This window comes from Neltuma alba, unplaced genomic scaffold (assembly GCF_004799145.2).
Source record: "Neltuma alba isolate B1F8T4 unplaced genomic scaffold, ASM479914v2 tig00010610_pilon, whole genome shotgun sequence".
Taxonomy (NCBI): Eukaryota; Viridiplantae; Streptophyta; class Magnoliopsida; order Fabales; family Fabaceae; genus Neltuma; species Neltuma alba.
In genome coordinates this window covers 648,808-675,449 of record NW_021635468.1, presented here as the reverse complement: position 1 = coordinate 675,449, position 26,642 = coordinate 648,808, and the positions used below count along the sequence as shown (strand labels likewise).

Genomic DNA, 26,642 nt, shown 5'->3' with positions numbered 1-26,642 from the left:
ATAAGACGAATGAAGGAGTTTGCCACGGCGAACCTTAACCGAAAGGAAAAACTGGAAGCAGACTTGCTTCATTGTGGCGAAACATAAGTTGGCCACGGCGAAGTATGGTGGGAAGTGAAAATAATTAAGAAAGAAGCGTTTTCCGCGATGAAGGTTGACAGAGAGACAAAAGCAATGAATTTTCAAACTTCCCTAAAAGTTAACTTCAATGACTTCAAAAATGCCACAGTTATTAGTTCTAAAACACCTAATGTCACAGCCTGATAATTTTATTCTAATTGATGAATGATTGTGACTGACTATGGTCAACTAGAATAGTAGACTGGTAGAGGACCCAGGCTATGAGGAAAATCAGGATAGGGACATAACGGTCATTCTTGAAAAGATGGTCAAGAAAGGGCAGTATTGGAAATAATGTCCAAAATTCCTGAAAATTCCCAAAAAATCATGAAAATAGAAAGGAGGGTACAGAATAATGTTTGAGGCTTAGAAGATGAATATAAGATTAAAAATAATTTATCAGAGAATTATTGTAATTATTGGAATTTTGGTTAATTAAGGAAAATTAGCAAATTTCCATTATTTAAAATATATAGAGGCCTCAAAAATTCAAGGAAAAATAGGGATAAATTATGTGACATATTATCCTAATTTATAAAATTACTTCCCACCTTTGGATGTACAAGGTTAGCTTAAAGAATATTATTACCGAATTATTATCGATAGAATAGTGATTTTTGACAGAATAAAATTTAGAAAATTATAGAGGGAGGTAAAACTGAGAAAAATTATGGATTACCCTTGGATGAGGGGAATTTAATGAGGTGTTGAAATCAAAATTTTGTGACAGTAAATGGACAGGATTGTTGGAAAATCGGACCGGAAATATACAAATAATCAGTGGATTGCACTGATTATTGGATGAGTCATTTTTTTTCCAATATTAAGAGTAATATTTTGGCCAAATAAAGGGGGAGGACAAAGTTTGGGCCTATATTTTATATAATCCTTAACATAAAAAGGCAAAACTTATTTGTGAACCTATGGAAACATTAACCATGATGCCTTTCACATGGTAACATTAAGATCTTCCTTGCACACTAACCTTCCCTATTCAACTATATAATCACTTAACATAAAAAGCACTTACTTTTGCTAACCTCCACCTTCACTCCTGCCTCTTGTAACTCATTTGCACTATACCTAAGCATATCAGATCCATCTTCTTTCAATTCATTCCTTCTCGGTTGGGTTGTTGGTAAGTAAAATAATCTGAGAAGATCTGTGAAATGCTTTATCTTGTGTTTAGGCTCTAACTCTTGCATGTTAAGACGGTTAAAATAGGAATATGTAAGCTCAAGAAATGAAGGGAGATCACCTCTACAATTATAAGGAAAGGCTATATTGTATAGCTCTTCAAGGAAAAAGAATGGAAGTTGATTCTCTAGTAAAAGTAAATAACCAAATATATCCTCCCCTAGCCGTGTTTGTGATAGTTTAGCATCGCCTTCCATGTGACGTCTATAGCGCATCATAAAGAGGTGAATGATGAAGGCAGAATCGACTAATATCAGTTTCACAAGATCCTCCTTGCTGGAGTTGATGCTCTCAAAATAAGAAGCACGGACATGTGGCTCAAATTGTTTTGCAAAGTTAACTAAACCGTCCAAGTCTATGTCTTTTGCAAATCTCTTAAACATTATTTCTTTGTGCCTCTCCATATCTCTCAGTCTCACATCCCCATGATGGAAAGGACCTATGGAAACAACCTTAGGAGCGTAGGCTTCCTTGTTTAGAAGACGGATAATTGGGGGCGCCTTGTAGATGCAACACAAACCTCACGAGAGACCATTTTCACCAAGCTCTGTCAATGCTTCTATGTCTATGCTGATCGTCTCATCTTCCGTCTATACATCAATTTAAATTGAAGGAAAGCAGAAATTGCACAATTAGCAAGGCAATGATGGTGGCCATAAATCTTGGGAAATATAAATGTTTCTTTTCTCAATAACTGAACCGTAATCTCATTACCATTTGTTAAAAATCAGAAAAGGATAAAACAAAGAAAAGCACAGGTGCATGTACTTGCAATCTGATAAGTATATATGTTTGGAAGGTGAAGCAAAATAAGGCTATAAAAAAAGTCTAATAATTGAGGCATTTAAACAGAAGCAACCTTAAAAAGAAAGTAAAGAAAACAACAAAAGGCTTGAGAATTGAAGAAAAAGAGTAGTAAAGTATGATGCGTACGTGTGGTTGTTGCAAGTCGGGAGGATGAATCTGATGCAGATTGAGACGAGATAAGTGGATGTAGCTCCACCATTTGTTGAGCGGTCTCATCAGAGGCCAACTCTGTGTGATTCATCTCAGTATCATGCATTGTATCTGCCATCTAAACTTAGTCAACAAACCGCAGATAGATAAGCGCCAGCAGATGTGAAGGAGGAGGAGAAAGTTGATCTACTCTGCTCTGCTCAGCAGCCCACACCAAAATATATAGGACGCACCACGTTGTGTGACTCAGCTGAAGCGGCGATCTCCTACTTCCTTGACTTGACTCTTAACATTTTGATTTGGCAGCTGCATTTATTAACGATATCCGTACCAAAGATGTTTGTTGGAAGCTGTTACTTTTGCATAATGGCTGCTTGAAGAAAAAATAAAAGAAAAGTTATTGTGAGGTCTCAAAAATACAAAAACGAATATAATTGATAGAAATCGCGGTATGAAACTATGAAATTTGTTGCCATTCCTTATGCGAGAATTTGTCATCCACATGTCATGGGATTTTTTTTTAATAATTACATTCCTTTATTTTGAAAAGTAAAAAATCATTAAATAAGTAAACTTTCATTATAAGTTTATTTTTTACGTTTGATATATTATTTTGTCAACTCACGTATTTAAATTTGTAAAAAATTATTTCATTAAGTAAACTTATCATTAAATGATTTTTAAACAACACCTATGTTTAAATGTGGGTATTTCATTCCAACATGTGAAATTTAACCATCAGTTCATAATAGTTGGATGAAAATATATCTTAAAAGTAGAAGAAAAGTTTGTGTTTTGTGACACTATTGATTTTAGGTAGCTTCATGTAGGTTTCAAAAATAGAAGATACATAATTATATAATTAAAGTAATATAGAGAGTAGTCAATGTATTTTTTAATTTTTTTACTCATATATATGTGTTTATTAAAGGACAATACTTATGTCAAATTCTTTATATTAATTATTTCAATTTCTCTAATTATACATTATCATGTGTACTAGTTTTGAAATATTAGCATTTAATTATAAATTTATATGAAACAAAAAAGACTACATGGTAAAATGTGATTTGGGAACTTGATATAATAAATACAAAATATTTGGAGAATTTAATATAATAAATACAAAATATTTGACTAAGTTAATAAGGTTTTTTTCCGACTAACAAGCGCTTGATTAAACTGGTAAGGGGTTCATTCAGCTTAACCAGTGGTCTCATGTTCGAGCCCTACTGTGTTAAAAATTGTTGGGAGAGCCTGCCACTCAAAGTAGTCCTACAAAGCTCAGTCCGGATTAGTTGATTGTTCAGATACCTGATAATAGGATCCAGAAAAAGTGCCGGATATGGAGTGACCCAAAAGGTTATTAAAAAATTTTTTTTCCTGTGTTAGAAAATGAGATTGAATGCGCGGTAACTACGTCCGACATTATATAAAATAGGACCAGAGAAGTATCAATAAAAATAATTAAAAATATTAAATTTTTCATAAAAATTAATGTAAACTTCCACCACGCAGTTGTCATCAGCAAATCAAGCAGCTATACTTATTGCTGTATTGCCAAGTATCTACACAGTGGTGATCTAAAGCAATCTGAGTTAATTCTCTAAACAAGTAATCAAAAGTCTCATACAAAGAGATTCTTGAATTCTCATTAGTATATTATTCCCATGAGAATATTCTCAGACAGGTTTCTTTCCTTTAACCCGGACGATATATCTTCTATCAAATGAGAGCATTATCAGAATATTCAAGGTTGGTGTTAGTGTATCCATTCTTCTTCCTCTCTTTTTTCTTGGGATTAAATTTAAATAATCTAAATTTATATTTGAACATTTTATATTTAATTTTTTTATTTTATATTTTACTCAAAAACATTTTGAGAACAGCAATTTTAAATGTAGAAAATATCTTTTTTTCTTTGGTGAAACTTTCTTCAGCCTTCAATTCAAAACTTAATGCCACTTAATGAAAATAACTCACTTTCTGTGCATTCATTGCGCTTAGCTCATGAAAATTCAAAGTTGTTGAAAGAAAGGAACGCGACCTGACACAGTTCATTATAATACGTTCCTCATTGGTAGTCATTCCTTTCAATGTAGGTGGAAGTCCTCGTCAATCTGAAGAGGTGGGGGCCATGATTAGTTAGTATCGCTAATTGCTATGAATTATAATGTAATCTTATTATAAATTTTATTTGATATATATATAGGTTGATTTTAAAAGCTAAATGGACCCAATATTTAATGGGAAAATGACATTGAGGTCCCATGGAGAACAAAATACATCAAATAGGTCTCTTGAAATTTGATAATTTTTTTGAAGTCCCAAAGGGACTTAGACGCAATTTTCAGAATCCACTAATTACTGTTTTGCCCTGCCCTTGCCATCAGAAAAAAAAGACGGGAGAATGAACTTCTGTGAGGATTTTCTGCGCTATATGCTTGAGGGAGAAGACATTGGGAAAGAGAGAAGGAGCCATTGATGATGAAATATCTTCTCCATTACCATTAGTGAATTCCATAGTGCTTCCATGTGAATCTTGACAAATTTTCAGGTGTGAAACTTTCTTTTCTCTCCTCTCCTATCTTTCTTGACAAATTGTGCATTTGTTTGGGAATGGGAAATCAAAAAATCATTTTTGCCTTTGGTATTTCAAAGCTTTGGTTTTTGGTTTAGGATTCACAAGTTAATAAATGGAAAAGCCGTGTTTTTGGTTGGTGTGTGTTGTGATTTAAGTTGGGTGTGTAGAATGATCATGGGTGCTCTGTTTTTGGGTTGTTTTTGGGTGGTTTTCCTCTGTTCTGGCGTTAGTTTAGTGGCAAAGGAAGAAAAAGATGAAGGTTAGTGAGGTAGAAACCCTTAGCACGAAATAGGATTGTGTTGTCAATCAAGCTGTGTTGTTGTCAATGTGTGCCGCAACACTTGTCAATCTAGCTCCTTAAGCTGTCAATGACAGTTGCGTGCTTCTTGATGCAGGTTTAAATTACTGATGGCGAGTACGTCTGGAAAACATCTATTTTGCTTTGTTCACATAGGGGGAAAGTTTATAAATGATGGAGAAGATAATATGAGATATGTGAGAGGTAGTGTAAGAACAACCAATGTAAAGGAGGGCACAAGTTATGAAGAATTGAAGGAAATTATATCATCAATTGCTGGAAAAGAAAGCAACTCATTTCTTCTAAAATTCTCAGTTGTGTTTGATAAAAAAACTTTTGTGGAGTTGGTAGATGATGATGGGGTGGAACATTTGATAAAGTTCAATGAAGAGAGTGGTCATGTGTGTATCGAAGAAAATGAAAATGAGGACCACATAGAAGCAACAAGGGATAATACAATGAAGGAGCAAGATGTGTAAGTATAGTTTAACAAAACTGTTATTGTGATTTCTGAGTATGTCAGTTGTTACTATATTGCTACTAACTTGTCAATGCATGCACCCTGACTTGTCATTTTCTGTAGGATTGATCAATTATTTGGAGGTGTCAATGAATTGTCTATGTCTCCACCTACCTTATTTGATGTGATTGGAGAGTCACAATCAATTCCTTGTGCTGTTGAAATGATCCTAACACCTACACCACAAATGAATTCCATAAAATGGAAGGATTTGATTATTGGAGAAGGACAAATATTTCCAAATGCCACTACTCTCCGAAAAACATTATACAAGTACAGCTTATGCCAGAAGTTTTTGTACCTTTTCATTAAGAATAATTAGCAAAAGATCATTGTGAAGTGCAAGGTCGATGGTTGTCCATGGTATATGGGTGCATATTCAATGGGAGCACATCAAGATACTGAGTTTTTAACTATCAGAACGTACAAAAGTGAACACATTCATCATGCACAGGACAACTTAATTGTTTCTCACTCAGGAAGGTCAAATTTAGCTGCATCAATTGTGATTGATGACTTGAGGTGCAATGTTGACAAGAGTCCTAATGAAATTAGAAAGGACTTGTATAAAGAATATGGAGTGCAATTGAACTATACTCAAGCATATAGGGTTAGGAAAAGAGCACTAATGGAATTACATGGTCAAGTAGAAGATTCTTATAAGGTAATCCCTTGGATGTGTGAGAGACTAATAGAAACTGATCCTGACACAGTTGCAAGATGGGAAGGCTCAGATAGCAACCGATTTGAGAGGCTATTCATTGCATATGGATGCTCAATTAAAGGCTTTGTGGAAGGTTGTAGACCAATTATTTATATAGATGGATGTCATTTGAGTGGTCTTTACAAAGGAACTTTATTATCAACTTGTGCATTTGATGCAGACAATGAGTTGTTTCTTTTAGCATATGGTATTGTTAGTGGAGAAACAAATGATGAATGGATTTGGTATCTATAGAATCTGAAAGAGATAACCAGATCAACACAAGTGACAATTGTCTCAGATCGGAGTAATGCTATTATCGGCGCTATCAGGACAGTATTTGATGGTGAGAGACATGCTTTTTGCTATCGACATGTGAAAGAAAATTATAACGTGCAGTATGTAAAAATCAATAGAGGTGTGAGATGGACCTCAGAAAATAACAAGGAGAATGCACTTAATTTACTTGATGGAATTGCATATGCAAGGCATAAGAATGAGTTTAATGTTGCAATGGGAAATTTAAGATTGTTTTGTCCTCAATTGGCACAATGGTTTGAATCTCATGGGGATGTAGATAGATGGGCGCAAAGTAAATTTTCTTTTAAGAGATGGGATAACATCACCAATAATCTTGCTGAGTCTTTTAATGCATGGATGTTGAAAGAAAGGAAGCACGCCTTGCCGGTTTTGATACAAGAGCATCAAGAGAAGTTGGCCAAGAAGATGGTTGCTAGCAAAACGGGGATGAGAAGCTGGAAAAATAGTGTAGGACCCAATATTGAATCAAAGTTGTCAGAACAAATAGCAAGAGGTGTATATATGGAGGCAACATATTATGGTGATGACCATATTTCGGTGCAGACAATACGTGAGGGACACATCATCTATGTTGTTGTTGATCTGATTTCTCACAGATACACATGTTTGGCGTGGCAAATGAGTGGAATACCTTGTCCACATGCTTGTACAGCAATCAAACTAGTTCATCGTAATGTGTATGATTATGCAGATGATTGTTACAAATTGTCCACACAGGAGAAAATATATGCAAATAGCATAAGGCCAATTGCAATGCATGATTGCCCACAGCCTGATACACCTACTGTGAGTCATATGCTAACCCAAACATTCTTACATCCACCAATAACCAAAAGGCCTCCAGGAAGGCCAAGGATTAATAGGATATAATCTCAATTTCAAAATAAGAAGGTTTATCATTGTGGAAGATGCAAAGAGCCTGGACACACTACCAAGACATGCAAGAACCCAAATTCCAGCTGAGAACATATTGAAGTTAGCTATTTTTTGTATATAGATGTGAAGAGAATATTTTGTAAATGGGTGTGAAGGAAATTTTTTGTAAATGGATGCACACCACTAGTTAGTTTCATTATTACATGCAACCCCTATGTTTTTTTTTGGGATGGTTGTGAAATAGGTGTAGTTTTATGTATATGAAGGTGTAAATGAAAGTTAGCTATGAATTGGCATGTTACATTGTACTGTCATTTTAGTTGTCATTACCTGCACCCTGAGTTGTCACTAGACCTGTTATGACTTGTCAATCATTGCACTATGACTTGTCAATGAATTTACTGATGTAAGTTGTCAACAACATGAATTCAAGTAACATAACCTTTTTTACCATGAAATGATATTTACAATTACTCTGTCATATTATATTTTGGTTGTATGGTCATATATAATCATTATTAATGAAGTGTCAAAAACTTACCTCTCCCTTGTCCCATGTCAGTGGTGGCTCTGTGACTTGTCAATGACAACACTGTGACATGTCAATGGAGCATTGTGTCTTGTCAATGACAACACTGTCCCTTGTCAATGGTTTATCCGGTGACTTGTCAATAGAGCACTGTGACTTGTCAATACAGCACTGTGACTTGTTAATGGCAACACTGTCCCTTGTCAATGGTTGCACTATGCCTTGTCAATGGGGCACTGTGACTTGTTTGTGAGAACACTGTCCCTTGTCAATGGTCGCTGTCAAGAGAGCATTGTGACTTGTCAATGGAGTACCATGACTTGTTAATAGTTGCACTATGACTTGTCAATAGGGCACTATGATTTGTCAATGGGGTACTGTGACTTGTCAATGGGGCACTGTGACTTGTTATGAAATTCTCATATCACTTGTCATTAACTCCTGTTATATTAGTTGTTATTTTGAATAACTCAGGTTGTTAATTTAAACGCAAGGTAACCAACCATAATATCTCTGCACATATAAAATAGAAATATAATTAAAAATGTAATAAAACCCTAACAAATTAGTATTACAATATGTGATGACAAAGATAATAATATTATAAATATAACCTGATCAGTTTGTTACAAAATGACCTATTTGCTAATCATCTTACAACACATACCATGGGCTAAGAGAACAAAAAATTCATAGACTACTCTATCTCCTCTTCTTGGTCTTGTTGTAGTCCGATAGCATCAACATCACTTCCCTCCCATGTTCATTATTTGGATGGGTAACCAACCACCACAAACAGCTAACCTTCAACTCTTGTAGTTCATCATTAGAGTATCGTGGCATTATATATCCTGCATCATCCCCAACGGTGCCATCCCACTCTTGTAGCCAAGAGATAACATGAACTCCACATGAATCACTACCAAGTAAATTGAATATATTAGCACCTTGCAATTGTTATTGTGAACAAAAACAACATAACACAATCGAACAGAACAACTACACTTACGTATCATTCTGCACATAGACTTTAGCCCATTTCACTTCGTTGTCAATTTTGTCCTCATTGACAAACAATTCTGGCTTAACAACACGTAGCATCGAATGGAAACAGTTCATCTGGAAAAAAAAAAAAAACACACACACACGTAATGAAAAGGCATCACTAATAACACAGCATCCAGTAACAAGGCACAGAGCATCCAGTGACAAGAGACAGAGTATCCAGTAACAAGTAACACAGCATCCAGTGACAAGGGACAAAGCATCCAATGACCAAAAACACACCATCCACTGACAAGAGACAGAATATCCAGTGACAACTAACAGAGCATATAGTGACAAGGGACAGAACATCCAGTGACAACTAACAAAGCATCCAGTGACAACTACCAAAGCATGCAATGACAACTACCATAGCATCTAGTGACAACTAATAGAGTATCCCGTGACAACTAGCATAGCATCTAGTGACAACTACCACAGCATATAGTGACAAGGGACAGAGCATCTAGTGACAACTAACAGAGAATCTAGTGATAACTAACAGAGAATCTGGTGACAACTAACAGGGCATCCAGTGGCAACTAATATATCATCTAGTGACAAGTAACAGATCATCTAGTGACAACTAACAACTAATATATCATCCAGTGACAAGTAACAGATCATCTAGTGACAACTAACAACTAATATATCATCCAGTGACAAGTAACAGATCATCCAGTGACAACTAACAACTACTATATCATCCAGTGACAACTAACAACTAATATATCATCCAGTGACAAGTAACAGATCATCCAGTGACAAAAAGCACAGCATCCAGTGACAACTACCACAACATGTAGTGACAAGGGACAGAGCATCCAGTGACAACTAACATGGCATCTAGTGACAAGTAACAGATCATCCAGTGACAACTAGTATAGCATCCAGTGACAACTACCAGAGCATGCAATGACACCTATGCAGACTGCTAGTAACAATTATAATAGTCATTAACAAGTATAAAAGTTGTAAATAACTACTCACAGTTTGTGTTGCCATGAACTCTTTGGGGTCAAACTGCCCTTTATTTGTCCTCTTTTTCTTCTTCTTTGCTTCATGTTGTTGCTCACCCCCCTTCTTCTTTGCTTCTTCTTCCTCGGCTTGTAATCTCGTGAATGTGATGCTATCAACCAACGAGTCAAGGGCGTGGAAGGTCATGGTCTTTGTCTCGAAAACATAAAAAACCAATGATCTTCAAATAAAGTAGGACAAAAAATGAAATCGCAATCCCCAATATTGTATCCAATATATTCAGGTAATATTTCTCTTTCATGTCCTCCTATTTCCACCTTAAAGGATTCGCCGTCATTTTCTGCATGAAATCTACAGAAAATATATGGCGGTTGACTCGCTCATCTTTTTCCTTTTGATCTCCAACGAATGCCTTTGCCACCATAGTCATAAACTGAAATTGCAAATACAAACAAATTACAACTCCTTAGCATGCAATAACTCATTCTGATATTAACTATCTACATGTGACTCACCTTGTCGTTTATCCATCTTCTACGTTGGAGACATTGCAACTCACCACAGCTTAGGAAGTATCCATACATTGATACAAAGTATCTAACACAAATGAAACAATTACGAAGTTAGTAAATTCAGTAAATTCTATAACATAATATAAAATTGGTCACCAAAACATAATACTTACTGCTCTTGCTCCTCTTGATTACACCTTACTGTACACATGTCAAATAAAGCTTGCCTGTCATCAATTGTTCTCTTTTTCCCAGCCTTGCTTTTGAATTCCGGAAATAGAGACCTAAGAGCTTTTCGCTTACTTATCACCCTTGTTGATTTCCTCACATGTTTGTTCCCTTCCCCTTGGGTGGCCTCATCCACCCTTTTGTCCTCTTCATCCTCTTCTTCTCTTTTATTTTCTTCTTTATCTTCTTTGTCCTCATTTCTCTTCTCTTTTTCCTCGTCATCGTCTTCTTTTTCTTCATCATGTGATTCTTGTCCACCCATCTCCTTTTCTGACTGAGTTTCTTGATCTTCTTCTTCATTTCTATCATCTTGTGATTCAGATTCTTCTTCATTTCTGTCATCTTCTTCCTCATCCTCTGAATCACTTCCTTTCTCAACTTTTTCCTCTTCAGCTTCAGATTCTTCTTCCTCATCTTTGTCCTCTTCACTTACATTGCCACTACCCTCCCTTAGTCTTGACTGAAGGGCCATCATTTCCTCCCCCAACATAGACACTAATTGAGTATATGTCTTTTTGATCTCCTATACAAATAAAATTCAGAACACTAAGCAACAGTAGAAAAACAAAAACAAAAAAAAACAAAAAATTAATCATTAAGCCTACAAGTCCACATACCGGATGAGTTAAATTTTCAGGATCAAATTTGGTGGATTGCTTTGCCGGATGCAAGAGTCCTCGATTGCTTTCCTTCTCCTCTTTAACTCTTTGCTGCACTTTCTTTTCATCCCAATATGCAACAACATGCTTTACATGTGCAGCTTTTGTTTCTCCCAGTGGAAAATTTTGTAGACAATATAACTGCATGTGACATGAATGATAAGTTAACAGCAGCCATTGACAACATTCAAACCATCAAATGATAACAGAAATATACAAATTATTATAGCACTTACCATTAGGAAGTATAGACAACCTGGCACATTCTTCTTCTTCTCAGTCAACTTGCCTTTTTCCAATTATTTCTTGTACACTCCAATCCCCTTATATAGTTCATGTAACAGATAAGAGGACCAATTAAACTTATCCAATCTATCCTTTGTTGAGAGTATTACCTTCAACAAATAATCATCGACACAAATACTTGCATTAGGACATAACAAAGTTCCCAATGCATACATGACAAACAGCACCTCAAAATTTTCATCTTGGTTCTCCTCAATCAACAATGATGCTATCTTCTTGTATGGAATATTGCCATACACAATCCTCTACTGCTTGAACACTTCATTTTCATTATTCACAACTACTTTAATCTCTTCTCCGTCAACTGGTAGCCCCAAAAATTCATGCACATCTTTTGCCCTCATTTCCCTTCTCTTCCCTCTTATCGAAATGTTTTTGATACAAGATCAAATGCAGACATAAACTCTCTACACAATTCTCTTTGAATTGTGTGGCAACAGACTTCAACCAACTTGTCAAACCCTATTTTTTTCAACCTATTCATCAATTCCTTCCTTTCTTTGATGTGCTTGCAAACTTGCATGAATTGTTTTGGTGCACATCTTGTATAGAAAGGAACAATATACTTCTTGGACTTGGTGGGAGGTCTTTGTGCCTTAGCCCTTTCACAATATTCCTCTCTTTGTTGTTCTGATACTTTATCCCACGCCTTTCTCACTTGTGCATTCCCTGCTTCAAGTGATTTGTACTTCTTTGAGCTTTTCTTATAGAATTCCTCTGTAAACAAGGCATAACCAGAGAAATGACTGCTTCTTTGTGCATCCTTCCCCATCTTCTTATCCTGCAAAACAAGACCAGTGCATTGAACTTCAATTCTTCTTAAATTCCTAGTAAACTTTTGCAGAAATGCAAAGCTTCATAGATATAAAAAAGAAAATTGATTCAAAAGAGGGGTTTTTACAAGTTTCTCGGTATGTCAACAAATGAAAGGCTTAATCAGTGATAAAAGGATTCAATTTTTCAACAATAAATGAAATGCATCATGCATGATTCAGACACAATCATCAATATGATAATAGAAATCCTAAAAAGGAAAGTAGTAACAATTACAGACCAAACAATCTTGACAAATACTTCAAACTCCAAACAAGGCACATCAATCATTCAACCTCAAATCTGATTCTTCCATATTATCATATTCTAGTTATTTACCATTTACGCATTTCATAGCTCATCTCATCATGTATCATTCTTAAAAGGCTAATGCCTCATCATGTATCATTCTTCTAAACATGCTCCAATACGTATACCATCTTATTGTCAAGGGGAAAAAAACATTGGCCAAGCATAATCAAAAGCATCCCGCGATATTTGATACAAATATTGAGCAATGATCAAATGCAACAACAAACAAGCTCTACTTTCCTAATTCATATGCGTTTACCTTCTTCAGTCTCGATAATGCCTCTGTCTGCAAAAACAAATTGTGAGAATAGGAGCTCTGCTTGAAACGCCGATCAACGGAGCCACCAGGACGACTCCACTTCACTTGAAATACAAATGAGCATAGCCACAAGGATGACCTCCACTTTACTTCAGATGCCGATCAACGGAGCCCCTAGGACGAGCTCAACTTCGCTTCAAATGAAGATGAACAGAGCCACAACGACGACCTCCACTTCGCTTCAAACGCCGATGAACGGAGACACCAGGACGAGCCCCGCTTTGCTTCAAACACCAGGACGAGCCCTGCTTTGCTTCAAACACTGATGAACGGAGACACTAGCACTTCGCTCCGCTTCGTTTCAAACACCAGGACTTCGCTCCACTTCACTTCACTTCGCTCCACCAAAACAGAGCCACCACGACATGTTTTCAAGGACTTTGGTCACGATTTTTGGTGGGTTGTGGGTAGATTTGAACCAACACGGTGGGTTGTGGCCGGATTCTCAACACGAAGGATTTTGGACAGGACGAAGGCGCTAGACGGTTTCTTCAGTCGAATAAGAAAAAGGGTTTCAAATTTTTAATCTCAGCATTTTCGAATGGGAAATCATGACTAAGGGCAATAAGTCATTTGAAGATTCTAAAAATTACATCCAAGTCCTTTTGGGACTTTAAAAAAATTATCAGATTTCAGGGGACCTATTTAATGTATTTTGTTCTCCATGGGACCTCAATGTCATTTTCCCATATTTAATCCACAAATCAAGTAGGTTGATGATAACCTCTTGAAATTCCTTCCAATTCAACTTGTTTTAACACTCTTTTCTTGGTTTTGGAAGCTAACTGTGCAAGATTATTCCCTTAAAGCTAGAAAATATGACTTGAAAACATAAACTTTGATTTCTGCTAATAATTGGGATTATTTGTGCAATGCTTCTAAGATTCTTTATGCAGGAAATAGCAAGAGCCAGAAGATGAATGAGAAAGAGAAAGATTCAACCAATTTTCGTTGATCAAAGGAAGATCAAGGACCTAAAGAGAGCAAAGATGGAAGACTGAAGGGGGAGAGGCTGAAAAAGCATCATTCACTGGAGCGCTTGAAGTAACCCATTGTAGCGTCTCCAACAGAAAGGAAGGAAAGGCTTTCAATATAAGGTACTGTAACACCTGTCTATATCCACCACGACACTCAGTCCTTCCTGAGAAGCTTGCCATTCTGTAATAGGCGCCACAGCACATGTCTATATCCACCACGGCACCCAACCCTTTATAAGAACGTCCCACTCTGTGTAATCCACTGCAATAGATAAGCAAACCCATCAAGGTATCTGTCCCCTCATAGCTATGCATTTTACATTGTAACTTAAAAATTAAGGCATATAAGTGGGGGGAACTCATGATTTTTGGACATTCTTCAATTTTGGGGCTTATTTAGAGGTGTTCTCTACTAGGGTTTGGTGGTTTTGAAGCTCAGGAACATTGGACTTGAAGTTGCAAGAGATTAGAAGCTTCTTCCTTTATTTTCCTTGTTTTTCTTCCCCTCTTCTCCTTTGTTTCTATAATGGCTGCGAAATATGTGTATTTGTAGCTCTTTGCTAAACCATAGTAGTCATTCCAGGGTTATTTTGATCCATTGTATCAATTAAGACTTGTTTTTAACTCTCTTTAGTGTTAATGATAATGTTATATTGTTTTTATCTTGGGCATAATGCTTCCTTGTGATTGGCCACCATTTGGAATGATTTGTTGATGGGTTGAAGTTTGAGAAAGTTAAATCGATCTTTAAACTTGGGGGTAAAAATGTGCTAGACCGAAAATTTGTCCTATTAAATGGATGATTTTTTGATAGAATAGAGATATAGCTATTGACCTAGTATTGTCCAAAAAGGGCTTTGGTTTTCAAAGTGTAATCTTTTTAAACAAAAGAAGGGATTGTGAAGTTTTACTAATATTGCAAAACTTGGGTTTGACTTGAGAAAGCTTAATCAATATTTGTGAACCTTGGGCTAACTTATTGTTAAACACTAAATCAGAAGTTACTAATCAAGTTTTATGAAGTACAATAATGAGAAATAACCCTAGATCCTTATTTGCCTCAAAGTCAAGTTTATTATATTTCAAGTTTAATCTTTGTTTTCAAAGTACATTATACAACTTCATTTATAACAATTATTTCACTTAATCAAGAGCACAATTATGATTTATAATTTTTCTAGCCTTAGTCTTTGAGGGAAGGATACTTTTTATAGTACTTGCAACCCGTTTGCTTGCGGTTAAGCTAATCGATGAACAATTTCTTAATGTTATTGGCTGGGACTAATGGAAAGATTGTTTGTATTTGATTGTCCTTGTTGTGTGATTGGTTACGCTTAAGTTTTTCTTTTAGTATTTGCAGTGATAGTTATAGGTAGAGTAGTAATATTTAGTTATTTAGTTTCATTTGATAAGTTTGATACTTTTGCTTTTGATATGATTTTGGAGGTGCCTCTTGATGCATGTAAGGAAACTTGGAAGTTATTCTAGAACAGGATACAAAGGAAGAATCCAGTTCTGAATAAGAAATTGACATCACACTGAAGATTCGACAGCAACCTCGGCTAATTCTACCACCGTCACTTGAAACTAAATACTAGGAAAACATAGCAGAACAAGACGAGAATGACTTGTACACTTTGGAAGATTACTTGGCTAAGGAAGGACAAACTTTTCACTCAAGTATACGGCCACTAGACATTCAAGCTAGAAACTTTGAACTCAAACTTGTCATGATTCAACTCTTGGGGATGATTGGTACTTTTGAAGGATAACGGATGATTGGTACTTTTGAAGGAAAATTTAATGATGATCCTAATGAACATTTAACCAAGCTTGTGGAGGTGTGTAAGAACTTCAAGCAAAATGGAGTCTCTAAAGATGCTTGAGGTTAAGATTATTCCCTATGTTTCTATCTCATAAGGCCAAAACATGGTCAAATTCCTTGCCAGAACACTATTAAAACTTGGGATGAACTCATGGCAACATTCAAGGCAAGATTTATTCCAAAAGGTAAGCAAGCTCCATTGAGAGGTGAACTACTTTCTTTTGAGCAATAACTAGATGAGTTGTTCTATGAAGCTTGGGAGAGATTCAAGGACATGTAGAGGAATTGTCTAAATCATGAGCAGAAGAAATATGTTCTAATGGAAGCTTTCTAGAATGGGTTGAATGATCAAACAGCGACTATGCTCAACACTACTTCTAATCACACTCTTCCTTGTGATTTACTTAATGTTTATGTTGATAAGATTGATACTGCTCCTTTTTATAGGTAATCTAAGAATGGTAATGAGTTGGGAAGTGGAGGACATATACATCATGCTGAGCTTATATCTCCTTCCCCAAGACCATGAACATACTACTTGCTTTAAATGTACTTGACGTAAAAGAATTAGTTCCTTCTGTTGTGCAACCTCCTGATTTGAATGAAAGGGTCCAAGGCAGTTAGACAACCACATGGGAGATTGAATTCTCTTATTTTGGATGTGGTTAAGAATGAAGTTTCTAAGTTGTTGAGTGCTGGGATAATCCATCCCATATCAGATAGTGAGTGGGTAAGTCCAGTACAAGTAGTACCCAAGAAGAGCAGTATCACAGTAGTAAGAAATGAGAATGACGAGCTGATTCCAGCTAGGGTTCAAAAGGGTTGGAGAGTGTGTATAGATTATAGGAAGTTAAATGATGACACAAGAAAGGACCACTTTCCATTACCTTTTATAGATTAGATGTTAGAGAGAATTTTAGGAAAGTCTCACTATTGTTTTCTGGACGGTTTTTTTTAGCTATTTTCAAGTACCTATTGCTCCTGAAGATTAGGACAAGACTATTTTTACATGCCCTTTTGGTACCTTTGCTTATCGAAGGATGCCATTTGGGTTGTGTAAGGCTCTAGGTACCTTTCAAAGGTGCATGACAGCGATATTTAACGATCTTCTAAAGCAGAACAAGGAAGTTTTTATGGATCACTTTACTATTTACGGTGAGAGTTTTGATAAGTGCTTGAATAGCCTAGAGCAGGTTCTTAAGAGGTGCATAGATAAGAAATTGGTTTTGAACTTTGAAAAGTGTCATTTCATGGTTTGATAGAGGGATAGTTTTAGGTCACCTCATCTCCTAAAAGGGGATCAAGGTTGATAGAGCCAAAATTCAAGTTATTTCATCCCTCCCTTATCCCGCTTGTTTAAAAGACTTGAGGTATTTCTTAGGGCATGCAGGTTTCTATCGGTGCTTTATTAAGGACTTTAGTAAAGTTGCCTTGCCTCTTTTTACCTTGTTAAAAAAGAATATTGAATTTAAATTTGATGACAAGTGTAGACATGCTTTTGACACTTTGAAATCTATGCTTGTTTCACCTCCTATTCTTACTACACCTAACTGGAATTTACATTTTGAATTATCTTGTGATGCTTCTAACATTGCAATAGGTGCTATGCTTGAACAGAGGGAGGAGAAACGGTCTAGAGTCATAGCATATGCCTCTAAGACGCTTGATTCTACTCAAGTCAATCACACTACTACAGAGAAGGAACTATTTGCTATTGTTTTTGCTTTGGATAAGTTTAGACAGTATCTAATAAACCCTCGAGTGGTTGTCTTTATAGATCATATAATGGTTTGGTACCTATTTAAGAAGCCTCAGTCTAAACTTGGACTGCTGAGATGGGCTTTGCTACTATAGGAGTTTGATATCAAGATTAGAGATAGAGCTGGAGTAGAGAATCATATAGTTGACCACCTTAGTTGGTTACCTGAAGGCACACAGGGAGTTGATTCTTCTGATCTTGTTATCGACTCATTTTCTGATTCTCCACTTTTTGTCTTGGTTGTTTAGGAGCCTTGGTACTCTAATATAGTTAATTATCTTGTCACTGACCTTATGCCTCCTTCTATGTCTAAATTTCATATTGATAGGCTAAAGAGGGAGACTATATCTAGGATGTTCCAATCCTGTGGAAGGAATGTAGTGACGAAATTATCAAATGCTGTGTTCTGAACAATGAGATCCATTCTATACTTACCTTTGTACATTCTTTATCTTTTATGGGGCATTTTAGTGTTGATAGGACTGCTAGGAGGGTTTTAGAGTATGGCTTTTCCTAGCCTTCTCTATTTAAAGATGCTTATTCTTTCTACAAGTCTTGTGATAAGTGTTAAAGATTTGGGAATTTGGGTAGGAAGCATGAGATGCTTCTGAGACCTATGCATTTTCGTGAAATCTTTGATGTGTGGGGCATAGACTTTATGGGTCTGTTCCCTCCGTCTTTTAGGTTTTCATACATATTACTTGCAGTGGATTATGTATCTCCATGGGTAGAGGCAGTACCAACTAGGAAAGATGATGCTTCTACGGTTGCTGAGTTTTTACATTCGCATATTTTTTGTAGGTATGGTATTCTAAGAGCAATCATCAATGACTAAGGAACACACTTCTACAACAACACCATTAAGTCTCTATTGGCTAAACATGGAGTCAATCACAAGCTTGCCACCCCTTATCACCCTCAAACAAATGGGTTAGTTAAAGTCTCTAACCGGGAAGTGAAGCGAATACTTGAGAAGATAATGAAACCATCCTGTAAGGATTGGAGTGAAAGGCTTAAAGAATCTCTCTAAGCTTACAAAACTACCTACAAGACCCTTATAGGCATGTCTCCCTTCTGTTTGCTCTAAGGCGAGACTTGCCATCTACCTATAGAGATCGAGCACAAATCTTATTGGGCAATCAAGGCATGTGATGTAGATCTCAAATCTTTACTTGTTAATCTAAAGATGCAACTCCAAGAGCTTGAAGAAATGAGACTTGAGTCCTATGACAATGCTAGAATCTACAACAAAAAGCTGAAAATGATTCATGACAAATAGATTCTGAGGAAGCAGTTTCATGAAGGTGACAAGGTTCTAAAGTTTAAAGCCCAGTTGAAGTTGATGAGAGGGAAGTTTGTCACCAAGTGGGAAGGTTCATTTAGAGTTACTAAAGTATACCCCTTTGGCATAGTAGAGCTCATAGATGAGAAGACCGGTATAACTTCACAAGTCAATGGCCATCTACTGAAGCACTACCATGAGAATCAAAGACCCTCCTAATCACATAGTTTTCCCTTCCACCCTACTCCTTTAGTTTTTGTTGTATTATTGGTGATATCTGTTTTCTGAGATAGTTAAGAGTAAGTGTGGGGGAGGGAACTTCTCCAATAGTTGTCGTTGTAACTGTTCATTTCTATTTAGCAGTTGTTTGTTTTGTCTACTCTTGCCATCTGTTTTGATCACTTGATTTATACTTGTCCATTTTCATTTCACATTATCTTATCCTATCTCTCCCTTCTCTCCTCTTTGTAATAGTGATGTGTTGTGCTTCGATTTCAAATCAGACTTCACAACTTCTATTTCACCTGAGAGTTTAGGCTAAGATAATGTTGTTTTTCTTACATTAAGAACAATGTATTGACTAAGTGTGGGGAGGGATTGTTGTTGAGTTGAGCTGAATTTAAAAAAAAAAAAAACCTTTGGATTTGCTCTTGTTTTCTAAGTATTGCTACTATAATTGCTCTCTTCTTTGCCTTATTGATTGATTTCTAAATTACATCGCATGATTTAAGAGTGATTCTTGCTTGGAAATTTTGCGGCTAGTTTCTGTGTCCTCCTCTTTTCAATCGCCTCAGTGTTCTACATTGCTATATGGGCTATTGGCTATTTTCTCTATTGCTGACTTGACTTTTGTAATCCTTGGGCATCTCTTTTAAAATCCTTTTGCACAATACTTGTGAATGTTGCATGGCTGAGTTTGATTGCATTTGATTTGAGTGATTCCTATTCTTAGTTGGTTAGCATATAGAATGCCTTTGACGCAGTGTTATTAACCTTGGTTCATAGCTTGATTCTTAAGGAGGAAACATCTTGGAGAAAACCTTGATGGAAGGATTTTTGAGCTGTACATTCTTTCTCATCTTGTGTAATTTTCATATAATTTTGGTTAACCTCCAGAACTTGTCTAGATTCTTTTTCAAAGCTGTATTGATACCTAGATTTGTGGGGGTGATAGAGGCATTCATTTCTAAACCCTTTACCTAAACACAAGCTACTTCATTTAACTCTTGTTCAGCCCTTTGAGCCTTCACTTTTATTTCACTCATTGCTTTTTAGCAAGTGTTTTGCATGAGTTAGGTTTGGTTTTTCATTTTGAAAAGTAAATCATTAATATTTATATCTTCGCCTTCTTGGGTTTGGATACCAATACAAAAAAAAAAAGAAATAGAAAAAGGCAATAAAGAGAAGAAAATGTATAGAAAAAGCTAAAGGAAGAAAGTCGTGGAAAAAGAAAATAAGTTACAACAAAAGAATAAAATTTCAAATAAGGCATCCTATGGTGCTTTGAAGAGCAAGGATTTCTATTTCAAAGTTTAAAAATCTACATATTGGTGTCCTTTCATGATTGTACTTTAGCTCATTTCGAGTTGATATTTTACTACTCATGCATTTCACTTGTTAGTTTATTTCATCCAGTTGGCCTTGCTTTCCAACATTACAACCCTTCAAGTCCCCCTGATCACTGTTGGTGGCAGTTTCATCCAAGAGGGGGGAGAACAGATAAAACTGTAGAGATAAGTTTGGAAAGATTTCGCTGAAGAAGAATGACACTGGAGTTTATACTAGTTCGGTCTTAACCACTTGACCTCCATCCAGTCCTCAAAGCATCTCTGAGATTTCTACCAAATCCCGAAGATTGAATAGGCTCTTGGTGCCTCAGTACAGTAATTGAGTCACTCTTAATCACTCCCCCTTACTACCCGTAAGGTTACAATCCCCTCAAGAGTCCACATTCTTGAGTTTCTCACAAAATTGAGTAAAAAGAGTTACAAAGTCTCTCACAGCATATATATATGATGAATACTGATGCTCAGAAATGAAAAATAGAGTATTGAATGCGAAAGTTAATTTTTACAGACGGTAGCTTGATGTATTCAATACTTGATTCAATGCTCTTCACACCTTTTATAGTTGGAGAATTTTAGTTATCTGTTAGACATAAGAGCTTTTAGCTGTTAGACGATCGCTTGCGTGTGTTCAGCAATTACAATGGTTGCTTTTAAGAAATGCTTCTGACATAATAGGTTAAGCTCTAATATAGCTGTTATGCTTCATAATCTGCAAAAGTCCTTTTGCACAAGTAAGTTTTTCTTCTTCAAGTAAATATAAATGAACAAGTGAAGAAATAATTATTCTTGATATTGATACAACAGTTGAAAAACATAGAATCAATCATCAGATATTCAGAAAGTAAAATGAACTTACTTGATTGATGTCTTGATCGATAATCTCTTGATCGATCATATTATTGATTAACTATAAAGAAGTACATTTAACAGATGTATGCATTTATTGAGTTTATTATGGATCATACAATAATAAAACAAATGACCAATAAATGGTGAAATACAAACAAAGTGATTGTAACAAGGGAAGTACTTCTGAGTTCTATGCAAGGTTTTTTTTTTCCAAACTTATATGCCTTCATATCTTTTCAAAAGAGAATAATATGATTAAAGAAGGCTGAAAAAAGCTTGAATATAAAATGAAAATATGCTTTATGAAAGATTATCATGAAGAACAATTTGCGTGATGAAGTGATGCATTGATCGAATAGATGATCGGTAACTGCTTGATCAAACAGCTCATTGATAATTTCAAGTTATCGTGGAAAACAACTTTTAAGCACAATAATAATCTAACACTTGATCAATAAAGGTTTGATCGAACAAGTGATATGAAAACAGTTCAAAAAGACTTGAAGAAATAATGTAGAGGGACGTGTTGATGATCGATCATATTATCGATAAATTGATAATCGAATACATGATCGATAAACCAAAAAGCATTCCAGTGAGTGAGTTCAAGAGATTTTACCAATTATTTGAGTCATTATCGATTACCTCTTGATCGATAAGGTGATTGAAAGTGAAATGTTGATTGTGGCATTCCTCGTGGCAAACCGTGATTGAATTTCATGATCCTCTAGAGCAGTGGTGATGGCTTGAACTTGAAGCTTTGAAGGCAAGATTCAGCTTTTTAATTTTTCATTCCTCACATTGTATTAATGATTCTTGGATCTTAGGAAGAGATTATTAATGTTTGGATGTGCTGTAATGGTTTTATCTTTATATGTTGAAAATTGGATATTGTTTATGAGTCTTCAAATTGCATTTTAACTTTAGGCTGTTAGTATCTTTAATTCCAATTACATTTTGTGGTGGCAGTCAATGTATTGAGATTATTGAGAATATTTTGGGGAAATTCAAAGTAGCTTGGTTATTGGATTATGAGTCTGAATGCATTTCTTTGATTCTCTTTAGCTAATTGTGCAAAAATAATTTAATTGTGAGTAATTAATATACAAGGTGGCTTAGTGTTGATTATTCCAATTAAACTGACTCCAAGGGGTGGCCTTGGAGTCTTTTGAATTTAGCTAACTCTCAAATTAATTGAAGTAACGATAGCCTAAATTATTGTGCTAGAGGATTGCGATTCCATTTGTTATCACTTGTTAATTCTCTTTGTTTATTTCATTCAATTCATTTTATAAACTAAAAATCCAAAAATTCCTTACTCATTTTGCATCCTTTTAAATTTTTCCATTTAGTTAGTTAAAAAGAAAATCAATCCCTTTTCAAGTCAATTCTTTATCTTTTACATACTTAGTTACTTAGGACTTTTTTTTAGAGGCTCCCTAAAGTGAATATGACCCGGATCGTGCATTGTACTGCACTAATTCGGTTAATTTTTGAAGTGGACCTAAAGCGACTAACAGTTCATTCTTTAAGCTGAGAAATCTTGAAAGGGGGAGAGAAAGACGAGCCATCACAAACTACCAAAGAAAGAATCAGAGGTGTTTTTCTTGCATGTAAGCGTGCTTTCTGACTAAGGTGAGTCCTTCAAGCCTCCCTCTATCCTTGTTTTCTTTGAGTAGGATTATATGGGAGTGAAAGAAGCAAATGAAAATCCAGCTCCAGGGAGAGAAATCTAAGAATTGCATGAAAGCTTTGATCGAAGCATAAATTGGGAGTTGTGTGAGAGTGTTCCTGTATTTATAGGCTACTGTTTATGTTGATTTTTCTTTAGCTCCTGATTTTCAAAACAGGGGATAGGTGATTCAGGGAGTTAGCTTTAGACTCTTCTTTTCTTTGGGTATAATGTTGAATGTTGATGGAATTGAATAGAGATTTTATGACCCACATATACATGAAATTGCATTTGGGCTGGTTCTATTTTAATGACATTTTCAAAGACGTTTTTGAACCCAAGACCTCTATTGTTTTATGCTGACAGCATGGGTTCCATATTTGAAAGGCGAATGAAAAGTAAATAGTATGATTATGAAGATTAAATGATGCTACATGATATTTTGGAGCGAAGGCCGTGAGGTTTAATGGAAAAGGGAGTTGTTATTGTTTTGTTTTGGTTAAATGGTTTTAACCTCTGGATAGGAAAGGGGCAAAATGAGTTTGAATTTTTGAATGCTACATAGATTGGAAAGTGATTTTCCTTTAAATCTGGAATTTTAATAAGAGGAGGAATTGTTGAATTTAGGAACCAAAATTTGATTTGGAGTTTATTGTTTTGTGTTCTCAAATGCTGAATATTATTCTAGTTAGTGGATCAGCCTTACTGTGAACAGTGATTAAATTTTACTACAGTAAAATAAGAATTTTAGAGGGGCAAAAGATATGCATATATTGTGAAATAGAGGGATGTGATAGTGGCTATGATGTTAATGTTGGGATATGGTAGCTGAAACTAAATCACCTGGCAATGACTTAATTATGTATAAATGGGGAAGTATTTTCAGTCAAGGAAGTTTCAAGAGGAAATGTAATTTTAAACTAAGGGACATTAAAACTGGGGATAGGATGATGTGGATGAAGCTGGAATTTTATAAAAGTATGAAAGAAATGCTGTTGCTACTACAAATTTTAAGGAAGTTGAATATTCAAGGTTGTTGATTTATTTTTTGAAGACTAGGAATAAATGATCTATATATATATAAATATTAATCTGCCCTTACCTATATAATTTATAGGATTTGATACTTGGTCAAGTCCATTAAGAAACGAGCCAAGAAGGAAACAAAAGGTAGTAACTCTTTTTCTTTAATATGATTGTGCATTGATTGTCACATGCTTGGATGTGCCTTTATGCTGATTGTGCATGACAATATGTGAGTTGCCTTTGCATGATAATATTTGTCATGACAATATGTGCTGGTTTCCATTTATTTTGGAATATGGGCATGATAGATAGCGACTAGCTATATGGGTGTCTGGTGTATGTGCATCATTGATTATATTTAGATGCAAGGTGTTGTTCTCTTTACCCTATGTAGCATGTTGTTTGTGATCTTGAATGATTACATAAAGGAAGTTTGTCACTACTGGGATTCTCTAGAATCTTACTCCTTCTTTCATGTAATACAGCAAGAGCAAGTACTTCTAAGGGCAAGAGAGTAGTGATTGGTAGAGCTTAAAGGTACAGGAAGCTGAAGATCTTTTATATATATTTTGCTTAAAATGCATCTTATTTTGGGGTGAAGATATAATGTATATTTATTTTGATATGTAAATATTTTTCCATAAGGAGTTCGCTAAGGGCAAAAAAACTATAATAACTGCTGTTGAAGGAAATGGTCAATAATTTGATATATACTTATTATTTTGCCTAAACGTATGTGTATCTGTATATGTACCCCATTGTATGAGCCAATAACCAGGGTATTGAATGTTAAACCCTATTGGTTATAGTTGACTTAATATAGGATTCAAATGGCTGGATGAAAAAAGAATGTGGTCGATGGTTGAATACAAACCATGGGTCTTACACGGTTTTTTTTTAACATTTTTGTAAAAGGGTTAAATTGGGCACTTGAACCACTAGACAGGTTACTTTGAAAGTGAATTTTTTAAAAAGTTTAAAACTTTTCAAAAAATCTCATTCCTTGAACAGGATTAGACCTTGTGTTTGGGAGTTGTAAAAAAAAAAAATTGTCTTTCCCAAGATGAAACCTAGCTTTTAATGGTTCGAGATTAAATAGAAAACTCTACCATTACTACTAAAGGCTCACTTTTAGTGGCGATTTTCTAGGGTCGCCGTTTTCAGTGGTGACATTCTAGTGTTACCGCTGAAAGTCTTTCGGTTCTCCATTCAGCCTTAGACTTTTACCGGCGACTTTAGAGAGTCACTGTTGAAGCTCTGACTTTCAATGGTGACTTTCTAATGTCACTGCTGACAATATAATATGATAATACATATTTTATTTCAGAATAGTAATAAGCAAATTCAATCTAGCTCAACAGCAAGAAGATTGGACACAAAAGAAAGTGGCCACAAGTTCGAGCCCTTGAAGAAGACACATTTAAGGTGAAAATATTTGGGCGGTGAGGTGGTGGAGAGGAGTGACGTGGCATGAGAGTGGTGATGTGGCAATGATGTGGAGGTGGCGACGATGACATGACAACCGACAATGATAATGTGGCATCAATAAAGCTAGTTTTTCTTCAGCATCACTTTTCATGGTGACAAAAAAGTCACCGCTAAAAGTCACTTTTGGCGGTGACATCTTGTCACCAGTCACTACCAAAGTAACTTTTAGTGGCGACAAATGTTGTTGTTGAAACTTATAAAAGTTTCCGCTAAAAGTGTCTTTCAATGGCGACTTTTTTTGTCGCCGCTGAACGTTTTCAGTCATTGTTGCTACAACAATGACTTTTCAGTGGCGACAAGTCATTGCCAAAAACTTTCAGAGGTGGCTTTTATAAAAATCGCCGCTAAAAGTCATTTTTTTTTTGGTAGTGGTAGTATATATGCTGGCTTAAATAATTATGAATTCGGAATGTTATGGCGGAAATTTGGTACCTTGAATGTGTGTGTGTGTGTGTGTTTATGCGCTCTCAAAATAAACATTTCCTACTATCTTAGATTGACGTCAGCGACACGAATTTTCATCTCTTGAATAAATGAATGATTGGTCGGTTTGATTCATAATCTTTGTATGTATAGAGTAGATTTAATTGAAAGAGGTTTATCTTTAACCCTCTATACTATAAAAGATATCAGTCGCTATAGTTGGAGGGTGCTTCTAGTCTAAATAATGAAAAATATACTTTCTCTTGATGCTCCTTAATTTAATTATTTGGATTCAGTTAGTGCAAACTGTCAAATTATTTTGTTGATAAATTAGATAATCTTTAGATGCATCATTGGCTTCAATTATATACTACTTTCACTCCTTGCTCTTTATTATAAGATTCACTTTGTAATATAAGGCTCTAAGGTAGTATATTATAACAAGTAAATTTGTTAAGTCCACATAAAATTTCATGATTAATTAGTTACGTTAAAAT

At 35.5% G+C, this 26,642-nt stretch overlaps 1 protein-coding gene, 2 long non-coding RNA genes and 1 other non-coding gene across 4 annotated transcripts; 2 read left to right on the top strand and 2 right to left on the bottom strand.

Annotated features, from left to right (window-relative positions):
• The first annotated feature begins 6,043 nt into the window (after positions 1-6,043).
• LOC114757574 (uncharacterized) lies at positions 6,044-7,570 on the top strand. The gene is made up of 3 exons (XM_028946646.1): positions 6,044-6,473; positions 6,561-6,624; positions 6,712-7,570. The coding sequence occupies exons 1-3, from the start codon at positions 6,044-6,046 to the stop codon at positions 7,568-7,570; spliced, it is 1,353 nt and encodes a 450-aa protein (XP_028802479.1).
• Positions 7,571-11,284: 3,714 nt separating this feature from the next.
• LOC114757576 (uncharacterized) lies at positions 11,285-11,846 on the bottom strand. The gene is made up of 3 exons (XR_003741574.1): positions 11,763-11,846; positions 11,485-11,667; positions 11,285-11,390 (listed from the first exon to the last, which is right to left on the bottom strand). It is a non-coding gene; the product is annotated as an uncharacterized LOC114757576 (long non-coding RNA).
• A 4,428-nt stretch (positions 11,847-16,274) lies between these two features.
• Positions 16,275-16,381, bottom strand: LOC114757587 (small nucleolar RNA R71). The gene has a single exon (XR_003741585.1). It is a non-coding gene; the product is annotated as a small nucleolar RNA R71 (small nucleolar RNA).
• Positions 16,382-23,120: 6,739 nt separating this feature from the next.
• Positions 23,121-24,829, top strand: LOC114757547 (uncharacterized). The gene is made up of 2 exons (XR_003741573.1): positions 23,121-23,171; positions 24,720-24,829. It is a non-coding gene; the product is annotated as an uncharacterized LOC114757547 (long non-coding RNA).
• The last annotated feature ends 1,813 nt before the right edge of the window (positions 24,830-26,642 follow it).